The following is a 20,879-nucleotide window of genomic DNA, read 5'->3' on the forward strand; positions in this document are numbered from 1 at the left end:
CAACTGAGCAGGCAGGAGAGCTCCCAGCACCAATGCTTCTGACCCTCCTGGACTGGAGATGCTCCAGGGGACTCATCCCAATGTGATTAAAGAACCATTAGACCTCCTGCTTGGAAAATGGGGATTTACAGAGGCCCAAACCTCCATTTAAATGCAAATGTGGTGATTTTAGCCCAGAGCCATGGAAATGAAGAGCATTAGACAGGCAGCACCATCATCCACCAGCTCTGCTTGGTGCCCTCTCCAGAGTCACCTCCCCATCCAGCTGCTAGAAGAGCAGTGGGCTCGGAGGTTCTGCACATCCCAAATCCACCCCTCTGTGGGATGCTCAGATCTTTCCCTGGTGATGGATCAAGCAATAGGATGGGACCTTCTCAACACCACCACCAAAAGGGATGGCCATGGGGACACTGGAATCACTCCTCATTTTGGGCAGAGATGCTGCCTACTTCCCTAACATCCCCCCCAGGGTGAGGACCATGGAGAGATGTCACCCCAAATCAGAGACCCAAAACAAACCTCCCACACCAGCCTGGACCTTGCCTTCACCTCCTGCCCTTCTCCTTCACCAGCTTCCCCTTTCCTGCAAGTAATTCCAGAGGACACCAATTAAACCTCTGCCTCCCCCCCTTGGTTGAGGCCCTGGCAGTGAATAATGTAGGACGCTGGAGGTGGAAAAAAACTGCTTGGGGTGTTTTATTATTGATGAGAGATGACAGATCGGGTGCTGACAACCTGCCGAAGCGATCTGATTAGCTGGTAAAAAATTAATCAGGCTTCTGAGGGCTGACACCAGCTGAAAACCCCCCAGGAGCAGCGTTATCAATGGTCCCTAATTTCAGGGGACTTTGAAAAAGGTTTTAGGAAAATTGGGACAAGGCAATTACATTCAATTAGAGTCACAAGTGCTGAGACGTCACCGCTGCTGGGAGACGCCGGGGCCGCTCTGGTCCTCCTTCCTGTGGATAAAGTGACAGTTTTGTGCTAGAGCTGCAGTTTAGCTCCTGGGATTCTCCTTCCCAACATCATCCCTCGCAGCTCCAGCTTGGCTGCTGGGTTCTGGGGTCCCCATCCTGCCGGTTGGGAAGGCAAAGGCACCCGGAGCACGGTAGCCCCCAAAAAATGTCCTCACCTCCCCCTGTGCTCAAGGTCCACAAAATCCCACTGGTGATGTGGAGAACTGCAGCCCAACCCCCTGTCTCTCAAGGGTGGGACTTCTCTGACCCCCACACCAGCCCTTTGGGGTGTTAGGGTGGGGGGAACAAACCCAGGGCGGAGGGAACAAACCATCTGGCTTGATGGCACTGGGAATGCTGGTGGAAGCACCAGTGGGGTTTTTGATTCTCTTGCCTCCCCCAGCTCATCACCAGACACCATGGTTGAGTTCACAAGGCCACCAAACACATGCATAATTCATCCTTCCCAGCTCACAACCACGAGGATCCCTGCAGATACACCTGAGGAATAAAAAAACCCCAACAAATAGAGCAGTGAGAGATGGAGAGCCCCAAGGCCGTGGCCTCCTGTGGGTGGTCAGACCCTCAGCTCATAACGTGCCCAACCTCGACACACGTCCCCTCACCCCAGCTCCAACCCTGGCTTTGGGACCCTCCACATCTGCAGGCAGGGGGGATACACTTTTCCCCAAGCTTTGGCCAAACCACGCCCTTCTCCACTGCTGGATTTTGAGTGCCCACGTCCAAGAGGATGGAGAGGAGCGACTGCCTGGGGTTTGCCTCATGTTTTGGCCCAAGCTTGAGATGCAACTGAGCAGGATGCAGCAGCCCAGCTCTGATTCTGAGTGACCTCATTCCCACACTGCTCCCAGACAAGGTGACAACTTCCCAAACACCCCCCTGTAGCTGCTGGTGTGCTCTGCCTGTTGACAGCAGGGTTGTGCACAGCTGGTGTGGGGCAGGCACCCTGAGGAGGTTCAGCTGCTCAGCCCATCCCAAAAGGCAGCACCAGAGATCACAGGGTGGCTGCAGGAGATCAGCTGCAGCACGGGGGTTGGTTTGGGAGACACTGGGAATGACCTCAGGAGCACCCACCACCTCTTGGAGAGCCACAGCAAGACCTCATCCCACCACAGACCCATCAGATCAGGCCCCATCACACCCACACCTCCTACAAGGAGCAGTTTGAGCTTCTCCTGGCCTCATTTCTCCAGCAAATCTCACCGGATCGAGCCCAGACTAGCGGGGATTGAGTCCCTGCACACAAAAAGGAGCAGCCACCACCCCCACCCACTTTTTTGTTCCTTCTGTGACTCCTCATGGGGCCTCTGTTCTTTATGAGTCTCTCAGCACACAAGACATTCCCCTGGGGGGAACAGGAAATTAACTTTCTCCCTTTGAATTCAGCTGGGGCTGTGGGGGGATGCCAGGCTCCAGACCCCCTCCTCTCCCCCCACCATCATCCAGATGTGGGGTCCTGGCTGCCTTGGAGACAAAAGGGACAAGAAACCCTCTAAATCTCTGAAATTCCGAGCAGAACCAGAGCCATCACCAGAGTCCCGCCAGGGGGAGAAAGAAGCAAGTGCAACACTTCTCTGCCTCAGTTTCCCCACAATCAGCAGCGTGTGGCTTTCAAGCATGGTTGCCTTCCACCTCTCCCATCCCAAATTCCTTTCCTTTCTCCAACCTGGCCTCAAAGCCACCCAGGCAGCTTTCAGCCTCTTTCCCCTTCATTAGGCAGCGTGCTGCAAACGAAGGCCACCCAATTAGTCACCCATTGCTGCTGCCCAGCAGCTGCTCAGTGCCAGAGCAAAGGTCTGCCCGGCACTGGGTGGTTTCTCCCTCCCTTCCCCCGTCCCCAGGGATGAAGACCCTTTCCCTGCTGGGAAAAAAAAAAAATTACTTTTCCTTTTAATCTTTTTCAAACACTAAAAAAAACCAAACAAACCCAAAACCCAGACAGCACGGCTGAAGATACTTTTCCTTCCTTTGTGCTTCTTTTTGTTCCTTGTAAAATTGCTTCTAGGATGGTTCTGGCTGAGAAAAAAAAAAAAAAAAGCAAAAGGAAAAAAAAAAAAAAAAAAAAAGCCCTTTAAAAATCCTCGTGGCCAACTCTTTTTCTCCCAGCTTCTCTGTTTACCAGGGGCATGAAGCCAGCTCAGGGCTGCACCTTTTCCCTCCGCCTGGCCCAACCCAAACATGCAAAACTCATCCGGAAACCTCCTGCCAAGCTCAAAGTCACCTTGCCCCAAACCTTCAGCTTCAGGCTCCGGCTTGGCTGGGACAATCATTAATCGGCTTCTCCTGGATTCCTTGGGATGGAAAAATGCCCCAGCGGGTAACCCTGCCCTGGCAGCCCGACATGCAGCTGGCCGGCAAGCTCGTCCTCTCCGCAGCCGCGCTGCTCCTCCTGACCTGGGCTTACAGGTTCTACAGATCCCGCTCCCTGGCCGGGGGGAAAAGCCCTCAGGGAGAGGCGAGGGGGGAAAAGAAGGAAAAACTTCCCCAGGATGCAGATGGAGTGGTGGGAGCACGGCGGAGGAGGGGCTGGGGTGGGGAGAGGAGGAGGGAGGGTGTGGATGGAGGAGCCGATGAGGCCGGGACACGGAGGGGACTTGGGCGGGGGGAGCCGAGGGGAGAGGAGGAGGAGAAGAGGGAGGAAGGGGAGGTGGGTGCGGAGCTGGCACTGACTTACAGGAGAGATGGGATGGCTGGGAGGGGAAGTGAGAGGGGGACAGAGCTGGGAGGAAAGCTGGGAAGTGAGCTAGGAAACAAGCTGGGAAGCAAGCAAGCAAGCACGGCAGAAAACAAGCTGGGAAGTAAAGTAGCAAGCAAGCAAGGAAGTGATCCAGGAAATGGGCCAGGAAACGAGCTGGGAAGCAAGCTGGGAAGTGAGCCAGGCAACAAACTGGTGGGTGAGCTACAAAGTAAGGTAGCAAGCAAGCCAGGAAGCAAGCTGGGAAGTGAACTGGGAAATGAGCGGGAAAGTGAGCTGGGAAGTGAACTGGGAAGCAGGGCAGGAAGGGAGCTGAGCTCCTCTGCCCCTGGGGCCAGGGCTGAAGCACAGAGCAGCAGTGGGGAAGGGGAAGTGTTTGCCCCAAGGAACAGGCTCCCCCTCGGGACTGCTGGTGCCCGGGTGGCAGGGGAGGGACGTGCCCAGAGCACGGAGCAGGATTTGGCCATCGGTGTCATGAGGCAGAAGAGTGAGGGGCACTGGGGGACGATCCAGACCCTGAGTGTCACCTCGGACCTGGGGCTAACGATGACGACGAGTGACGTGGGGTCAGATGCCTCCTACTCCTTCTCCTCGGTGGCAAAGATCCAGGTGGAGGAGAGCTACATCGGGGAGCAGCAGGGGAGGGATGGGGCTGGGCAGCCCCTCCCCGGCCTCAAAGGTAAAGTCTACGACTACTACGTCCAGTCCATCTCCCAGTCAGTGTTGAAGAAGAGGTCTGTTCCCTACATCCCCCCAGGAACATCTCGGAGCCACAGCTTGGGGTGGGTCAATGAAAAGCTGCAGGGCCTTGCAGCCCAGGGGATGGAACCAGCTTTGGTGACACGGGATCCCATCACTGCAATCCCACCAACGGAGAACCTGGAGACCTCCCCTGAGCCACCATCTCCTGGCCGCAAGGACAGCATCCTCCGGATTGCTGACAGTCCCCACCTCCAGCTGCCCATGGAAGGGTTTGGGGTCTTGTCACCACCAGAAAGTCCTCAACCAGGGCTGGTGGCCGATGCCAACTTCTTCCAAACGCCAACACCCACCCATCTGGACCTGGGGAACTGCTATGAGGTCCTCTGCATGGCCAAGGCTCAGAAGCTGGGCCACCTTCAGGAGGCTGCCTACAAGGTCATGAGCGACAACTATCTCCAGGTGCTGAGGACACCCTCCATCTACGGCCGTCTCAACGCCGCCGAGCGGGAGCTCATCCTGCGCCGGAGGATGAAGGGGAAGATGTACGTGGCCACGGCGGACATCAACGTGCAAGAGCCCAACACCCACCCCAGCCACCTCTGCTACTACGACGAGGCAGGGGACTCCTGGCACCACCTCTGCCCCGTGCCCCCGGAGGTGGTCTCCCAGGGCTGCGCCATGTGCAGCATGTTCAACTACCTCTTCGTGGTCAGCGGCTGCAAGGGCGCGGGCCGGACGCAGACGCCTTCCAACCGCGCCTTCTGCTACGACCCTCTGACCAACATCTGGAGGGAGATCTGTCCCCTGAACCAGGCGAGGCCCCGCTGCAAGCTGGTGGCCTTGGACGGCCACCTCTACGCCATCGGGGGAGAATGCCTCTACACGGTGGAGCGCTACGACCCCCGACGGGACCGCTGGGCCTTTGCCGCCCCCCTGCCCCACGACACCTTCGCCGTGGCCCACACGGCCACCGTGTGCGACGGGGAGATCTACGTGACGGGGGGCACCTTGCGCCGCGTCCTGCTGCGCTACAGCGCCCGCTCCGACAGCTGGAGGGTGAGCCCGGCGGGCGGGGGCGAGGAGAGGACGGTGGAGATGGTGAGCGCCGACGGCTTCATCTACCGCTTCCACCTCCGCCGCGGCGCCGGCATTGGCGTCTACCGCTGCGGGGCCAAGGCCAAGCTGTGGTACCCCTGTGCCACCTACGCCACGTCCAACCCCTCCAGCTTCCGCTGCGCTGTGCTGGGCAGCCTCGTCCATTGCGTCGGCCGAGACCTCCACCTGCGCTTCTTGGCTGACCACGTCTCCCCCCGCTTCGGGACCAAGGAGCTGCAGCCCTTCCCCTCGCCCCGTGGCAGCCTCCTCCTGGCTGTCCTGGTGCTGCCAGAGGCAGGGATGGCTCAAACGCAGGTCTGAGGGATCTGTGCGACACTGGTGGTGGTTTAGATGTGACTTGATGGTGAAAGGTGATAGAAGAAGCCACCAGCCCACAGTGGGCCACATGGCACGGCACCAGTGCTACCAGGACAATGTCACCCATCAAGCAGGCATCACACCTACTCCCATAAGTAGGGCAGGAGACAAGTTACCTTCAGATCCTGCCAATAAACCCAACCTTGAAGGCACAAGGAAGAGCAAAGCAGGAGCTGGGTGGACTTATTTGCTTAGAGGTATTTAAATATAGGCGTGCTTGCTCGGATGCAAATAAACCCCAGCTCCCCACGGCCTCCCAGCTGTGCATTGCCCCACAGGTAGCTGATTTGCAATATTTGGGTATTAAATATTGACCTGGACACACCGCACGTGGGGGACTGAAAGGGGGAGGAATGCAGCAGCAGGGTTTCAGCCTTAAGGAGGCATCACCCAAAGGTCATCCCCATCGGCATCACGCCAGCACTGAGCCTTCAGCCTCGACCTCACCCGTCCCCAGGGCTGGAGGTTGGGGGTAGAGGGTGCCCTGCTTCAACCCGTGCCTTGCTATCTATTAACTTATCCTCAGCACAGAGTAATATATATATATAGAGAGAGAGCTATTTGCACACCCAGGATGTAAATGAGCTGGCTGGATTTATAGACAGCTGGTCTTCAATGAAATTAAAGTGAACAGTTGGTAAAATTAACCACGGGCTACTGTTGTGCATCATTTCAAGCCGTAGCCAAGCCTAATGGGAACAAAGAGGCTGAGGTATGTTTTACATCACTAATTGCTGCACAAATGTTTCCAAGGAGGCAACCAAAAGCAAAGCAAGGCCTTGGATGTGGTTGTTTGTCCCCTTCCTCCTCAGGTTTCACCCACCTGGCTCTGCTGCCTCCCTGTCCTGCCAAAAGGTTACTTGGGGTAATTGTATTTGCTTCCCCTCCAGCTGTTAGAGAAACAGCTCCTCACCTGTCACCTCTCAGCCCCAGATGGACAAAACCCTCCTGGAATAATCTCCTTGGTGGCAGCAGGTCATGAGCACAGGGTTATGGATGCACACTTGGAGATAAGAGCTGGTGCTGGAGAAGCCCCTGGTCATTTGGCAGTGGACTCAATACTCTTGAAGGTCCCTTCCAACAAGGATGATTCTGTGATTCTGTCACCATTTAGGCCTTGCTGGTCATGGTGGTTTGGGTGAGCCTGGGTTAATGTTCTCTCAAATCACTTCCAGAAGTATTTATGACTTCTCTTGGTCACTGCCTGGAGGCCTCGTGTTTCTGCCTTCAAGGGCTCCCTACAAAGCTCAGTGGCATCCAGGGGCTCTTGGAGGCTGAGGAAATGTAACCCCACCTCTGAAGGTTGCTTGTTAGCTGCAGCACTTTCTGCTCTTGGAGGGTGGGAATGCACCCTGTGCTGCTGTGGTCCAGCCTCTTTCACCCACTCTGGGGCCACCCCTTCCTACTTCAGGAGGACCCCCCCACCCATGATGTGCTGGGGCTGCAGCCTCCTTCATCCCAGCATCTCTCTCTGCCAGGGTGCTTGGACTGGTAAACCTTGTAAGCCAGAACCCCCCTCTTGATTATCCTCATTATTATTTAACTCTGCCCCGTAGCCACCTCCACAACTCCTGCTGGGAGCAGCAAACTCCATGAGATGGGCTCAGATGTGCCTCAACACATCTCTACTTCTCCCCCAGCAAAACCCAGGTACCTGCTGCTTCCCCAGAGCAAATCAGCCCCTTTGCAACCTGCAAAATCCTCTTGGCCTCACCAGCATCCCAGCTCCGTGTCCCCCAGCAGCCCCAGGGATGGTTGGGTGACAGCCCGGGACCTGGAGTCCTTCCAGGGGATGGCTGTTTATTTTTTCTCCCCAGCAAATATTTTTTTTTTTCCCCCAGGATCCTGCCCTGCTCCCAGTGCCTCTTTGCTTTCACTTTAATATTTCCCTTTCTCTTTAACTCCTGGCTGCCACCTCCCAGCCCAGCAGCTTTTCCTCATTCCCCAACCCCAGGGTTGAGCCGTGAAAAACGACACCGGGGGGGGGTGGGCATCTCCCTCCCTTCCTCCTCTCCTCCACTCTCCAATATTAAGGTTGTTCGGCCGGGGAGGCATTTTAGAGATTAAAAGCTCCAAGGACAAGCAGGGCTGGAACACTGCTTGTTCTGCAGGGAAGGACATCCAGGTTTGGAGCTAAAAGCACGCAGCAGGTTGATGGTGAAATGGGTTTTAGATGTGGGGAAGCAAAGGGTAAAGGACAAATGCAAGAGGATACTCAGACCTGGGTGATTTTTTTCTTTTTCTTTTTCTTTTTTTTTTTTTTTCTACCCACTCAGGGAGGAGCCTCTGGAGACCTGACAGAAGTGGTGGCAACAGCAGCCTCACTGCCCAGCTCCTGACACCACCCCTGGATGCTGGGCAGTGATTTCCCCCTGTGCTGGGTGCCCCCCCTGTGGTTCTGCTGCTGGGGCAGAGGCTTCAAGTGTCAGGTCCTGCACTTGGGTCCTAAAAACCCCCAGCAGTGCTCCAGGCTGGGAGAAGAAGAGATGAAAAGCTTCCCAACAGAAAAGGACCTGGGGGGGGGGGGGGGGGTTGGCTGACAGGGGTCAAACATGAGCCAAGATGTGCCCAGGTGGCCAAGAAGGCCACCAGCATCCTGGCTTGTGTCAGCACTGGTGTGGCCAGCAGGAGCAGGGCTGGGATGGTCCCTGTGCTGGGCACTGGGGAGGCTGCACTTTCTCTTGCTTCAAGCCAGGACTTGGTGCTGAAGAGGAACCACAACCACCACCAAGCTCAGGAGAGCTGGGAAACCAATTTCCACCATCCAGGAGCAATTCTGCCCTCCCTCTCATCCCCTCAGCAGAGATGCTCTCAGCTCCTCCATCCTTCCACCAGCACCTGGACCCACTGAGCCCCATTGCCTGGTTTAATCCCCTCCCCCAGGAGAGGAGTGCAATGGCCATACCACGTTGCTCTGCACCCAAATATAACCCAGGCACTAAATTCAACATTTTCTTCTCATCAGGAAGATGCATTATCTACCCCCACCACGTTTATTTAGGCAATTACATCGTTTAATGCACATTGATTCCGATTCTTAATTTTTACATTTTTGATTAGGGTTTAAAAAAAAGCCAGTGACTCGGCTCTTGTTTGCTTGGTTCTTATTTTCTCTCTCCTTTTTTTTTTTTTTTTTTTTTTTTTCCCCTGCCTTTGCAACACAAATGGAAATTGGAAGTCAATTAAAGAAGTGCAAAACCAGCATTTTAAAATCTCTCTTTATTAGTTGAACGTGGCTACCTTCAGCACGTTGACTACAAAACAAAAACCCAAAAAGCAAAAAACCTGACTAAATAAATAAACAAAAGAGCTTATCCAGACATGTTTTGCATTTAAAACTGACAAGATACATGAAAGAAATATTAAGCGTAGCAAGCTGACAAATTAAGTGTCTTGTTTCTAACAAGCTGGGAGCAAACTCATGTCAGTGGTTGAGGAGCTCAGTGGGAATTTAAAGGCAGGGGAAGGGGAAGACCCACACAGCATCTCCAGGTGCTGGGAAGGGAGATGGGACCCCTCAGCCTCCTGTGGTTTCTCCCAGACCCTCCCGTGCTGCCCTGGGAGGTACTGACCCCAGCAGAGCCTTCAGGAGATGCTTAAAGCCAAGGGGAGATGTCCTGGCCTCACCTGCTCATTTCTTCACCTTGTCCGAGCTGAGCACCCACAACCAACACAACCCCTTGGTAGAACAGACCCTGGAGGCACCAACCTCAGCCCCCCTCAGTCCTCACCAGCACCCACAGACCCCACAGCAAGAACACAGCCTGAAGCCCCCAGCCTCCACCTTCCTCAGCTTTTGCTTTGCCACCAGGGACAGCCCAGCTGCACAGATTTGTTTGCAATCAGGCACAAACTAACCAGGGCTCAGCAAAACCCATCACTGAGCCCCAGACCTGCTCGTACAGTGCCAGGGGGACATTTCTTGGCATCATCCAGCAGGCACTGCTCAGGGACCACCAGCCACCTCCTTGTGGGATCAAGTTCCTGGCTTCTTTCATCCATTTCGTCACCCAATCCAAGCTGCCCAGCCATAGGCACCAACAACCCCTTGGTAGGACATATCCAGAAGTCCCCAGTCTCGACCTTCCCCAGCTTTGCTTTGCCACCAGGGACAGCCCAGTGGTGCAGACAGGGAACAAGACCCAAGCTTTGTGAACTGGTTTGCCAGCAGCCTCTAACAAACCAGGGCTAAAAACCCATTTTTGAGTCCCCAATCTGCTCATACAGTGCCAGGGGGACATTTCTTGGCAGCATCCAGCAGGCACTGCTCAGGGACCACCAGCCAACTCCTTCTGGGAGCAAGTTCCTGGCCTCTTTCATGCATTTCTTCACCCAATCCAAGCTGCCCAGCCATAGGCACCAATACATCCTTGGTAGGACACGTCCTGAAGCCCCCAGCCCAGTTGTGCAGACAGGGAACAAGACCCAAGCTTCATGAACTCGTTTGCCACCAGGGCTCAACAAAACCCATTTTTTGAGTCCCAGACCTGCTTGTACAGTGCCAGGGGGACATTTCTTGGCAACATCCAGCAGGCACTGCTCAGGGACCATCAGCCAGCTCCTTGTGAGCACGGGGAGGTCAGTGCTAATGAAAGATGCTATCGCGCTGCTGGGCAGACAAATGTAATTAGGGGGATTTGCAGCAGAGGAAACTCGTTGAGGACAGAGGGGAGGATGGGGAGCACATCCCCTGGTGAGCGTTTTGGAAGGGGAGGGGGGATGAATACAACAAAAAAACCTCACGTCCTTTTGGAGGCTTTCCAAGTGAGAATAACAGCCTCGCTGATGAGTGTTTAATTAAAACCCGGGCAGGGTTGGGAGGGAGTGAATTAGCGCAGTGATAAAATATGCATCGGCTCGGGCAGAAGTTCTCCTTCCCTGGCACAAGCTTTTTACTTAAACCGTTGATGGGTTTTGATTCACAAGCTCCAGCAAGGCAGGAACATTTGCCAACCACTATTTTCAGTCCCGCCGGGAGTTTTTCCGGAGGTTGGAGCCACGCTGTATTTAGGATGTGTCAGCGCTGGCATCATAAACACAGATCAGGAATGCTATAAAGGGGAAAAGGGAAAAAAAATGTAAAAAGCAAACTCCAACCCACACTCCTGGATAGAGTTTAGCAGCCTGTGAGGTCAGGCCAATAGCAAATTATTTCTCCGTTACTGAAATCAAATCAATAAAGCTCATTTTTTATTTATAGAGGAGCCAAAGAGAGGGAGAAAGGAAAACGCTTCAAGCTGCAGAAGGGGTGTTCATGGGTTCTCAGTTGATTTTTTTAAGCAAACTCTCCAGGCACTGGGCAGTGATTTCAAGGTGAAAAGCAGTCGTTTGGTTCTCCTCACCTGCCTGGAGTGAACTTTATTGAAAAGATCCCCAGGTGCCTTAGAGGTGCCATCCCTGGGCTGAAACCCTTCACCCTGAGGTGACCTGAGGAGATCAAAACACCACCTGATAAAAAGCAAAGCACTGCCTAAAACCAGAAAAACACCACCCAAACCCAGAAAAGCATCACCTAAAACCAGCAAAACATTGCCTAAAACCAGCAAAACATCAAGAAACACAATAAAACACCACCTGAAACCAGCAAACCACCAATAAAACCAGCAAAGCACCACCTAAACTACTTGGAGGAGCAACCCTCAACCCCTGAAAGTGAGGGTGCTGAGCCCTTGTCCCAGGTTTCCCAGAGAAGCTGTGGCTGCCCCATCCCTGGCAGTGCTGAAGGTTGGATGGGGCTTGGAGCCCCCTGGGCTGGTGGGAGGTGTCCCTGACCATGGCAGGGGGGGCACTGGATTAAGGACCCTCCCAACCCAAACCATTCTGTGATTCTCTGATTCCCAGCCTGAAATCCAGCCAAGGATGTGGCCACCCCAGCACCAGATGAGATGGCAGGAGAGCACCCAGGTCACTCAGCAGCTGCTCTCCCTCCTTTTTCTTTACAACCAGAGATGAAGCCCTAACACCCATTTGCACAAAGAAAAGCATCTGCACCAAGCCAAGCATCTGAAATGTTGTATTTCTGCATGATAGGCCTTATTTGGAGAGCTTTTTATTTGGAATTCAAATGCAGCCATCACAAGGATTTCGCTTCCAGCTAATTTTTGAGTGAGTTTCTTTTTTTTTTTTTTTTTGGTTTCTGGCTTTTTTTCCCCCCATCTTTCCTCACTGGGGATAATAAACAGGAGCTGAAATAGCAGCTTGGGACGTCTGGGAAAAGCATCCATCAGAAACCCAGGCCTTAGTAACAAAATAATCATGTCCTCTTGCTGCCTGGTTGTACTTTCTGAGTTTTTCCTGTCTTGTTTTATTTTTTCTCCCTTTCCCCAGCCTGTAAACATGAGCTGGGCAGGGTGGCTCATTAGCCAGGGCCTGTCTGCCTTGATGTTTCCATCAGCCAGCTGAGGGCACGAGGCTGTTTCAGTCTCTCCTCAGCAGGCACTGCAAATACCTTAATCCACATCACTTGGCAAGAAGCAGAACTCCCTGGAGCGTGGGCTTGAAAAATAATCATAAACAGGAGTAACCTGGGACCCCCCATGCACCAGCTGAGAGGTTTGCAGCCATCCCAAGCTCTCCAAGCCACCAGCTCTCCATTTCCCTATAGGGCAAGGGAAGGGTTTTCCTTTTCCCCCACCCTATGTCTGGAGCAGAAAAGGGGTCAGAAAGCTAAAACAAACAAAAAAATATTGATGCATTGCAGCTGCTTGCAAGGGTTGCTTGGGATGGGTAAATCACCAGGAGGGTGATTCCCTGCCAGGGTGGGCAGGGAGAAGCCTGCAGCCAGGAGCTGCTTCCACACACAGAGATTTGGGGCCAAGATTTGGGGTGAGCATACGCAGGGAGATGAGATGTGGGTGGGTCAGGGTGGATGGGAGGGAGCAATGGGCCCTGATTTGCTTCCAGCATCTCACCAGGTGTTAGCAGCAAAGCCCAGATGAAGTCCAGGAGAACAGAACCGTGAGGTCTCTGCCCTTTTAGCACCAATGTGTGGCTGCAGGTTATTGCTTCAGACTGCTGGGGACTCGGGGAGTGAATGGGTGAACCAGCTGTGTCCATGCATCAGCTGGGAAAATATTGCTTGGGTTTCCTGGCTCCAGAACAAGGCAACTGCTACAAGGGATGCAAAAACCAAGACCTGGCACTTCTGTGGCCTGCTGCTGGCCCCTGAGAAAACCCAGCCAAATTCAGGCCACTGAATCCCAAGGGAAAAGGCAAGGACCAGACAATGGGACACCAGAGAGGGATGGGTGCCAGGCTGGGCACCAAAGGAGCCAAGAGATGGAGACTCCCTGAGCTGGTGCAGTAAATGGGAAACCTCAACTCATGCCTAGAGGGCTCATGGGCTGCTCCCTAACCCCTCACCTACCAGGCTTGGGGGGCTGCTAGGAATTCCCAAATCTGGGAACTTCCCAGCTCATGGGTAAAACCACTGCCAGGCCTGGAGAAGTTAATTTTGGCCAGGGCAGAGCTGTAGGAGGGAGCAGGAGCATCCAGCTCCGTCTGACTGCATTAGGCACTTGTGTCCCTTAAATGGCAGCAAGATGAGCTCAGAGCCACCTCAGCACTCCAGTCACTTCTGCTTTACAGCCTTTTTTCTTAATTTTGCTTTCTCGGCACCAACCCTTCCGCTGTATTTTTCATTGCCCTGCAGTGGGGAAGGTGCAAAGTTGCCTCTTGGGGGATGTCAGCAGAACAGAAAGCTGAGGAGCGGAAGAAAAGCTGAGCTGGCTCCAGGTTTTTGCAGAGGGAAAGGATGAGGCTCTGCATCCCCATCACTGCTGGAAAAAGGCTGTGAGGATGCTCAGGGGGTGGCTGTCCTCTGCTCCATCCCTGAGGGCTCAAACCTTGCAGAGCAAGGGGCAGCCCTGGGGGATCATTCTGCTTCTTTGCAAACAAGCTGCTGGAATCAGAGGGGGGAAATGGAGAGGCAAGATGGAGCTGAAGGCTTTATACCAAGAGATGGGGAAGACATTTCCACCTCCACCCTGACAGGCCAACACATCTCAGGAATACCCAAGTGTTAAAGGGGCTGAACAGGGGGCAAAGCCACCTCTGACACTTTCTTCCACCACCAAGGCACTAGGCAATGGTTGTGCCTCCACCTGAAGGGCCAGCCCTGGAGATATTTACTCCTTTTCTAGTCCAAGATGTGGCCTGCAGGGTTTTGCTCCACTGAAAAAAAAAAAGGAAAACTCTCTCTGTGATGCTGACCACACACCACCCCAGGGGCTGGATGCCTCAGCAGGAGGATGCTTGCCCCAAACTAACCCCGGATCTTGTGTGAGGGACCCAGACTGAACGCCTAAAAATCAGCTGCTTGGGCAAACCCCCAGCGAGGGCGGGAGGAGGATAGGGAGCAGGAAATCCCCCGGGGGTGCTTTATAAACACCTGATCTGCACCTTCCCGGGAGAGGCACCAGCCCTTTGCCCACCCCCTCATCTGCTGCCACCTCCTGCCTGCAGCACGCTTCACTGATTAATTCCTAATTAGCAACTGGTTTGTGTCACTTCCCTGCCCTCGCCAAGCAGTGTGAAGGGCTGGCAGGGGCTGAACCATCTGTTCATGCCCTGAACTCTGCACCAACCCATCCCCTTCCTGCAGGAAGGAGAACAAACCCACCTGGGTGTTTGATCCCTCAGCAGGACAAACAGGCTGTGGGCAGCCATCTCCCCACCCTCTCCAGCTCTTGGATGCTTCAGGGTTGAAGTTTTGCATCCCAAAGCTCAGAAGTTTTGCATCCTTCATCTCGGATGAAGTGTGGGGCAGGGGGAGAGGCAGCACCTCAGGAGGATTCATCCAGGGCACGTGAAGGTTCCCCAGCAATTAGTAATTAACAGCATCGGGGCTAGAAGGTGGTGGCACTTTGCAAGCCCTTGTCCTATCAGCCAAGCACCAACCCGTGCTGCTCCTGGGGTTAATAATTACCAACCCTGCTCCATCCCAGTCCCAAAGGGATGTAAAAGCTGCTCTGGAATGCAGTCAGTCCTCACCATCACCATCCTCACAGGTCCTGACGGGGTCCCCAAGGGCACTGTCCCTTGCTTGGCACCCTTGAGGTTGCTATGAGCGATGTCCCAGTGATGCTGTGGGCTCTGTGGTCCCCTCACTCCCTTCCCACTCCCAATCCTTGGGCTGTGCTGACCTCTCCTGGACTGGAGCCGGCACAAGCAGCCTCCTCTCCTTCCTTCCCACTCGTAGAAAGCGGAGAATGCGTCTCAATCTTCTCCCAAAAGTGCTGCCCCTCTCCCCAGAGAGCATCCCGGGGATGCCTTCAGGCACCGCTCAGCCTCCACGCCCACAGCTGAGTGGCTGCATCCCAAGGGTGGCTGGAAAGCCCTGTTCCCAACCAAAGACAGCAGGAAGACCACGGGGGGGTGGGGGCAAGATGTTCCTCAGGATTTCTAACTCCTCACAAAAAAAAAAAAAAAAGAAATTAAAAGAAGAGCAAAGCATCCCCTGCTAACAGCCCTGGGCCCCATCCTGCAGGAACCCCCACCAGCCCCTGGGCAGTCCTGGCTTGAGCATCGATTCGGGGAGGGTTGTGGCTTCCCCAGGGGGAAGCAGAGGGATGGAAGAGGCTGTAGAAGAGGCAATTCCCACCTCTCCAGACCTCCCGGCGCTGCCTCGCCCTCGGGTCAGGTAACGAAGTCCCCAGCGCAGCGCTAAGAAGCAGCCACTGAGCGAGAGCTTTGACAGAAATCAATAAAACTCCCAGTGCCGGGCTTGAGAGGAGCTTTAGAAGAAGTCTCACTCCGTACCTGCAGCTTCCCCACGCTCTCCAGTGAGCTGCAGCTTGCGGAGCTGATTTAGCATCAGGAGACGCTCAGCAGCCACCTGCAGCCTCCCTGGTGCCAGCGCAGGGCAGAGCTGCCACACGGGGCACAGGGAAACAGAAACCCTCAGATCACCCCCCCAAATCCTCCTCTCTGCCCTGGAGGCCCCCAAAACCACGGCTGCTTTGTTTCCTTCCTCCCAACCCTGCTGCCCCAAGAGTTCTGCAGCCCCCTCATCTCCCTGTCCTGCAGCCAACACATGATGGACAAAAAGTTTTTTATCACCTCCATGCAGAGCAAACCCATTTCCTTCTCCATACCCCCCAGTTCAAGCCCAAGTCCTCAGAGGGGACTCCTGGTTGCCATTTATGAGCATTTGGCCTAAGAATCTTGAAGCCAACACCTGCAGCTCCATTCCTTGGAGGTGTATGAAGGGATGGTGACCAAAAGCTGGTGAGAAATGGATGTTTTGAGGCTTGTAAAAGGGGCTGCTTGTGGTGCCATAAAGTATGGCAGTGGGGGGAGTGGGGGGGGGTGGAATTTACTGTACCAATAAAAAGCCCTGGAGCACTGATGGGAGGCAGTGTCAGTATAGAACACAAACCCACCTCATCCCCTCCCAGGCATCAGCGTTTGCCCTCGGTGGAAAATTCATGTGCCTGAAGAGGAGATGCTGAAATCCCAATTCCTCTCACCAGGCCTGGAAGAAAAGAGCAAAATCCAAACCCACCCTGGGGTTCCTGAGAATATATATAATAAATATATAATAAATATATAACACATATTTAGTGTATGATATATTATATATTATTAAATGTTGAATTATATATTATATATATGTTATTATAATATATATAAAAATAATATTCCTGGGACAGGGACTTTATTATTTATAATTCTATATAAATAATATTCCTTGATGCAGGCTGCAGAGCACCTTCTTGCAAGGGGTGTTGGGGAAAATGACATTACAAATTCTTCTCCCATTGGGAAGAAGATGCCAGCCCTGGTCCTCAGAGTAACACAGAACCTGGATTTAAAAAAACAAAACAAAACAACCCTGCCAAGGTCAAGGTATCTTTTAACCAAACCCAGGTACTTTTGGAACACTCAGCCTGAGGTTGAAGCGCTTTGGTCACAGCTTTTGGAGCCAGACAAGGCTGGAGGACCTGGGCTGATGCTCTTCCCACCCTTGGGCTTAATCCACTTTGGTTTTGGCCCCAGCCCCCCCATGCTCACCTTAAAGATGCCAAAAGTGCAACAGCTCGAAGCTGAATGTCACAAAGATGTGATGGATGCACTCAGAGATGGTGCTGGAGGAGAAGAGCCGTCCAGACATCAAATATGGCTTAGAATGTCCCCAAAATTCAGCATTCTGAGCATCCTGGCGGGGCAGCCCAGCTGCCAACCTCTGGCAGGCTGCTCCTGCCATCTAGTGGCTCCTCGCTTGAGTGCAAACATTAAAAAGGGATTTTTTCTCCCCATTCCTCTCCCTCCGTTATTTCCATCTTTAAGCAGCAGGACACGTGTTATTTTTTTGCTCTTCCACTCTCTTGAATCCTTTAGAAGTTTTCCACCTTCCCACCTTACTCTGGTTAGTTTCCTTTTGGGGTTTATTGCTGCTGTAGCAAAGGGTTGTGTGTTCCTGCAGGAAAAGTTTGTTGAAGCTCCAAAAGGACACCCAGGAGGGTCAGGTTGGGCCATAAAATTATATTGTAAAAAAAAAATAAAAAAAAAACCCCACCAAAAAGAAAAACCCACAAAAAAACCCAACACCACCAAAAAAACCAAAAAACAAACAAACAAAAAACCAAACAAAAAAAACACCAAAAAAAACCCAAAAAACCAAACCAAACAAAAAAACAAACAAACAAACAAACAAACAAAAAAAAAAACCCAAAAAAAAACCAACAGGGAATAAAAAAAAACAAACCAAAACCCCAACCTTTTGAACCACACTAATTTTGGGGTCCCACCACAGGTCCCAAGCCCTTGGTGACACCAGGGTCATTGCTTCTTCTTTCACTCCCCAATGGAAAAGGACATTTATTTCCTAACATCATTCACCCTGAATGCAAAGGAAAGGGCAGAGCATGGCTGGAAAACCCCTAGAATTTCAGATTTTGAGCAATTTATGATCAGACCCTTGGGCCTTGCAGCGTTGGAGTGATTTAGAGGAGCAGGAGATGCCATGCACAGTGTGTGATGTGATTTCATTCCTCCCCAGAGCCCTGTTCAGCCCAGAGGTTGTCAGAAAAAGCCCTTGGTGGCACAGGAAAATAACGCTCAATAAATCTTTTCACAGGCAAGAGCCGTGCCTCGTAGCTGGTGCTGGAAATCATTATTATTTGCTCAGTGCTTACTCAGTTCCTCCTAACAACCTACTCCAACCCAGCTTGAGGAGCAACAGGGTGCTTGCTGCTCTTAAGGGAGAATACAGGAATATTCCTCTCCCTCCTGTTCTTCCTCCTCTCCCTCCTCCCTGCCATCTCCCTCACTTCACCTCTCTCTGCCTTTGCATTTTTAAGCAGCCAGAAGACACTTTACCCCTTGGACTCCTCCAAGGGAGGCAGGGGGGAAGGACCCAGGAAGGGGCAGGGGGAAGGGACCCAGCCATGCCCTTGCTGCAGATGTTCTATAGAAAGAGAACAGGCACGAAAATTAAATGAAATTTAAAAAAAAAGAAAAAAGAAAAAAAAAAAAAAAGAAAAGAAAAAAAAAGAAAAAGAAGAAGAAAAAAAAGAAGGAAAGGAAAGGAAAGGAAAGGAAAGGAAAGGAAAGGAAAGGAAAGGAAAGGAAAGGAAAGGAAAGGAAAGGAAAGGAAAGGAAAGGAAAGGAAAGGAAAGGAAAGGAAAGGAAAGGAAAGGAAAGGAAAGGAAAGGAAAGGAAAGGAAAGGAAAGGAAAGGAAAGGAAAGGAAAGGAAAGGAAAGAAAAGAAAAGAAAAGAAAAGAAAAGAAAAGAAAAGAAAAGAAAAGAAAAGAAAAGAAAAGAAAAGAAAAGAGAAAAGAAGAAACCATGATTTATTTCAGAAGGAGCCCAAACATCTATTTATAGGCTACTAACCCTGGAAATAGCTCAGAGAACTTCCCCTCCTCCCCCAGGGTGCATTTGTGTCTCCTGGTGTGCCTTTCATGTGAGCTTCTTTGAAGAGCTGCAGAAACTTCTTCCAGGCTGGGACAGTGATGCCAACAGAATTATATTTAGCTCTGTGTTCCAAAGTTTAGTTTTATGCACATGGAACATTTTCCTCCAAGCACTGAGGTGTTTCCACAGGAGCTACAGCAGCAGAATGCTCATTTAAAAAAAAATGTATCATTTTTTCCCACTACTTTCTCTGTAAAACAAGGCAGCTCTGGTCACAACCAAAGGAACAGGATGACTCCAAGGATGACTCCACCTTACACCCAGAGCACCAAAGGGAAGGGTTTTCCCAAGCTGGATGAAGGTTTCCTGCACAGAGGCAGAGCTGGCAGCTCCTTCGCTTCCCATTTATCCCCATCCACCCAGCTGAAAGCCAATCTGAAGCCCAGGTGACAGCTCATGGTTGCCTCTGAAGATTCAAGGCCAGGGGCCACCCCACCATGTGCCTCCCCTGCAAGTGTCAGGCTCATAACCCACCTCATCATCTTGGTTGTTTTTTTATGGCCACACTATTTTATCTAATGACCAGAAAGCTTCCCAATTTATCTTGCCCATTTACAGCTTCCCCTTTGCTGCCCCAAATTCATTCTGTCTCAGCCCAAAGGGCTCCAGGCAGACAAGGGCTCCCTGTGAAGCAGCTCTGATGGTTCCTCCCCATCTTCCCATCCCCTGTCACAGCAGTCACCATGACCAAGGCACTGCAACCAGTCTGACCAGCACAGACACTGGTCACATGCATGGCTGGAGGGAGAGGAGATGAAGAGCCAAGTCATTATAAATATCCTCAGCTCACTAATTACTCCTCTGCCTCATCCTTCCCTAAGTGCAAGCTCCATTCATCCAAGCCAGACACCAGACCAGAGGTTACCCTGCAGGAAAAACTGAGGTCAGGGCAGCTTTTTATAGCAACCTTCCCCTGGGGAGCTGTTTCTCCTCATCACATGGAGAAACATCCCATCGCCACCCAGTCACTGTCCCAGAGCTTTGCTCCCTGTCCCATGCAAGTCTGGCCCCAAGGATCATCCTTCCTCCATCCTGCTAAAACCAGAGTTTACACACCAGAGTTGGCACCAGGCACCCAACCTCCAGTGCTGCTGCTTCCTCCTGCCTCCAGGTCACCCTTATCCTTCTAAATCATGAGAAATAAAACCCCGAAGAGCAGTCCAGCACCATAACCATAACCATCCAGTCCAGCTCTGGAGCCCCTGCTACAGGAAAGCCATGGAGGTGCTGGGATGTGGCCAGGGAAGGGGCAGGAGGATGCTCAGAGGGCTGAAGATGCTGTGAAGACACTGAGGTGGGGTTGTTCAGTCTGGAGAGGAGAAGGCTCTGAGGAGACCTCTGTCTGTGTGGCCTTCAGGACCTTAAAGGGTCTCCAGGAAAGGTGGGGAGGGACCTTTTAGGCTGTCAGTAGTGATAGGACATGAGGGGATGGATTCAAAGTAAAGGGGAGGGGAGATTTAGACTGGGAGTTAGGAAGAAGTTCTTCCCCATGAGGGTGGTGACACTGACACAGGTTGCTCAGAGAGGTGGTGGAAGCCCCAGCCATCCCTGAAAGTTTTTAGGGACAGGCTAGGTGGGGGCTCTGAGCAACCTGAGCTGGTGGGAGGGGTCCCTGCCTCTGATTTTTTTCCTATGACCTTAGATGAGTTAGGCAGCAATTGATTGATACATCTGTAGCCTGCCAGTGCTCTCTGAAAAGAGCAGTCCTAGAAAAAAAATAATTTCTCTAACACAAAACTTGGTTTCTCCCAGGTTACCTGCTTATCTACTTACTGAGAACTAACAGGGGGGTGGAACTGGGTGAGCTGAAAGGTCCCTTCCAGCCCTGACAATTCTGATTCCATAACCTGCTGCTGAGCTGCTCCCAGTCTCCCACATCAAAGCAGCAGGCAGGGTGCCAGCACTGGGTTCTTCTGTGTTCTTCTGTGTTCTTCTGTCTGCAACTTCTTTTTCTCCCCCCCCTCCATGTGTTTCCCAGCTAATCTCTGTTCACACTCATCTCTGGGCCTTGACACTGACATGACAGAGCAGGTGAGGCATCTGCCTGCCAAATTCCCTGCTCCCCTACCTCCCTCTTGACATAATCTTGACATGGGAGACCTACCAAAAAAAA

At 52.5% G+C, this 20,879-nt stretch overlaps 2 protein-coding genes across 2 annotated transcripts in view; both read left to right on the forward strand.

Annotated features, from left to right (window-relative positions):
* Positions 1 to 3,250, forward strand: part of IGSF21 (immunoglobin superfamily member 21) — a 38,140-nt gene extending 34,890 nt beyond the window's left edge. The window contains exon 10 of the mRNA XM_071766715.1: positions 3,084 to 3,250. Coding sequence (XP_071622816.1) covers positions 3,084 to 3,250 — 167 coding nt within the window. The remainder of the gene's footprint in view (positions 1 to 3,083) is intronic.
* A 32-nt stretch (positions 3,251 to 3,282) lies between these two features.
* On the forward strand, positions 3,283 to 6,494 carry KLHDC7A (kelch domain containing 7A). Its single transcript, XM_071766714.1, has one exon. It carries the CDS (start codon positions 3,283 to 3,285, stop codon positions 5,788 to 5,790), a length of 2,508 nt encoding a protein of 835 aa, XP_071622815.1. The 3' UTR covers positions 5,791 to 6,494.
* The last annotated feature ends 14,385 nt before the right edge of the window (positions 6,495 to 20,879 follow it).

Source organism: Heliangelus exortis, chromosome 23 (genome assembly GCF_036169615.1).
Source record: "Heliangelus exortis chromosome 23, bHelExo1.hap1, whole genome shotgun sequence".
Lineage (NCBI taxonomy): Eukaryota > Metazoa > Chordata > Aves > Apodiformes > Trochilidae > Heliangelus > Heliangelus exortis.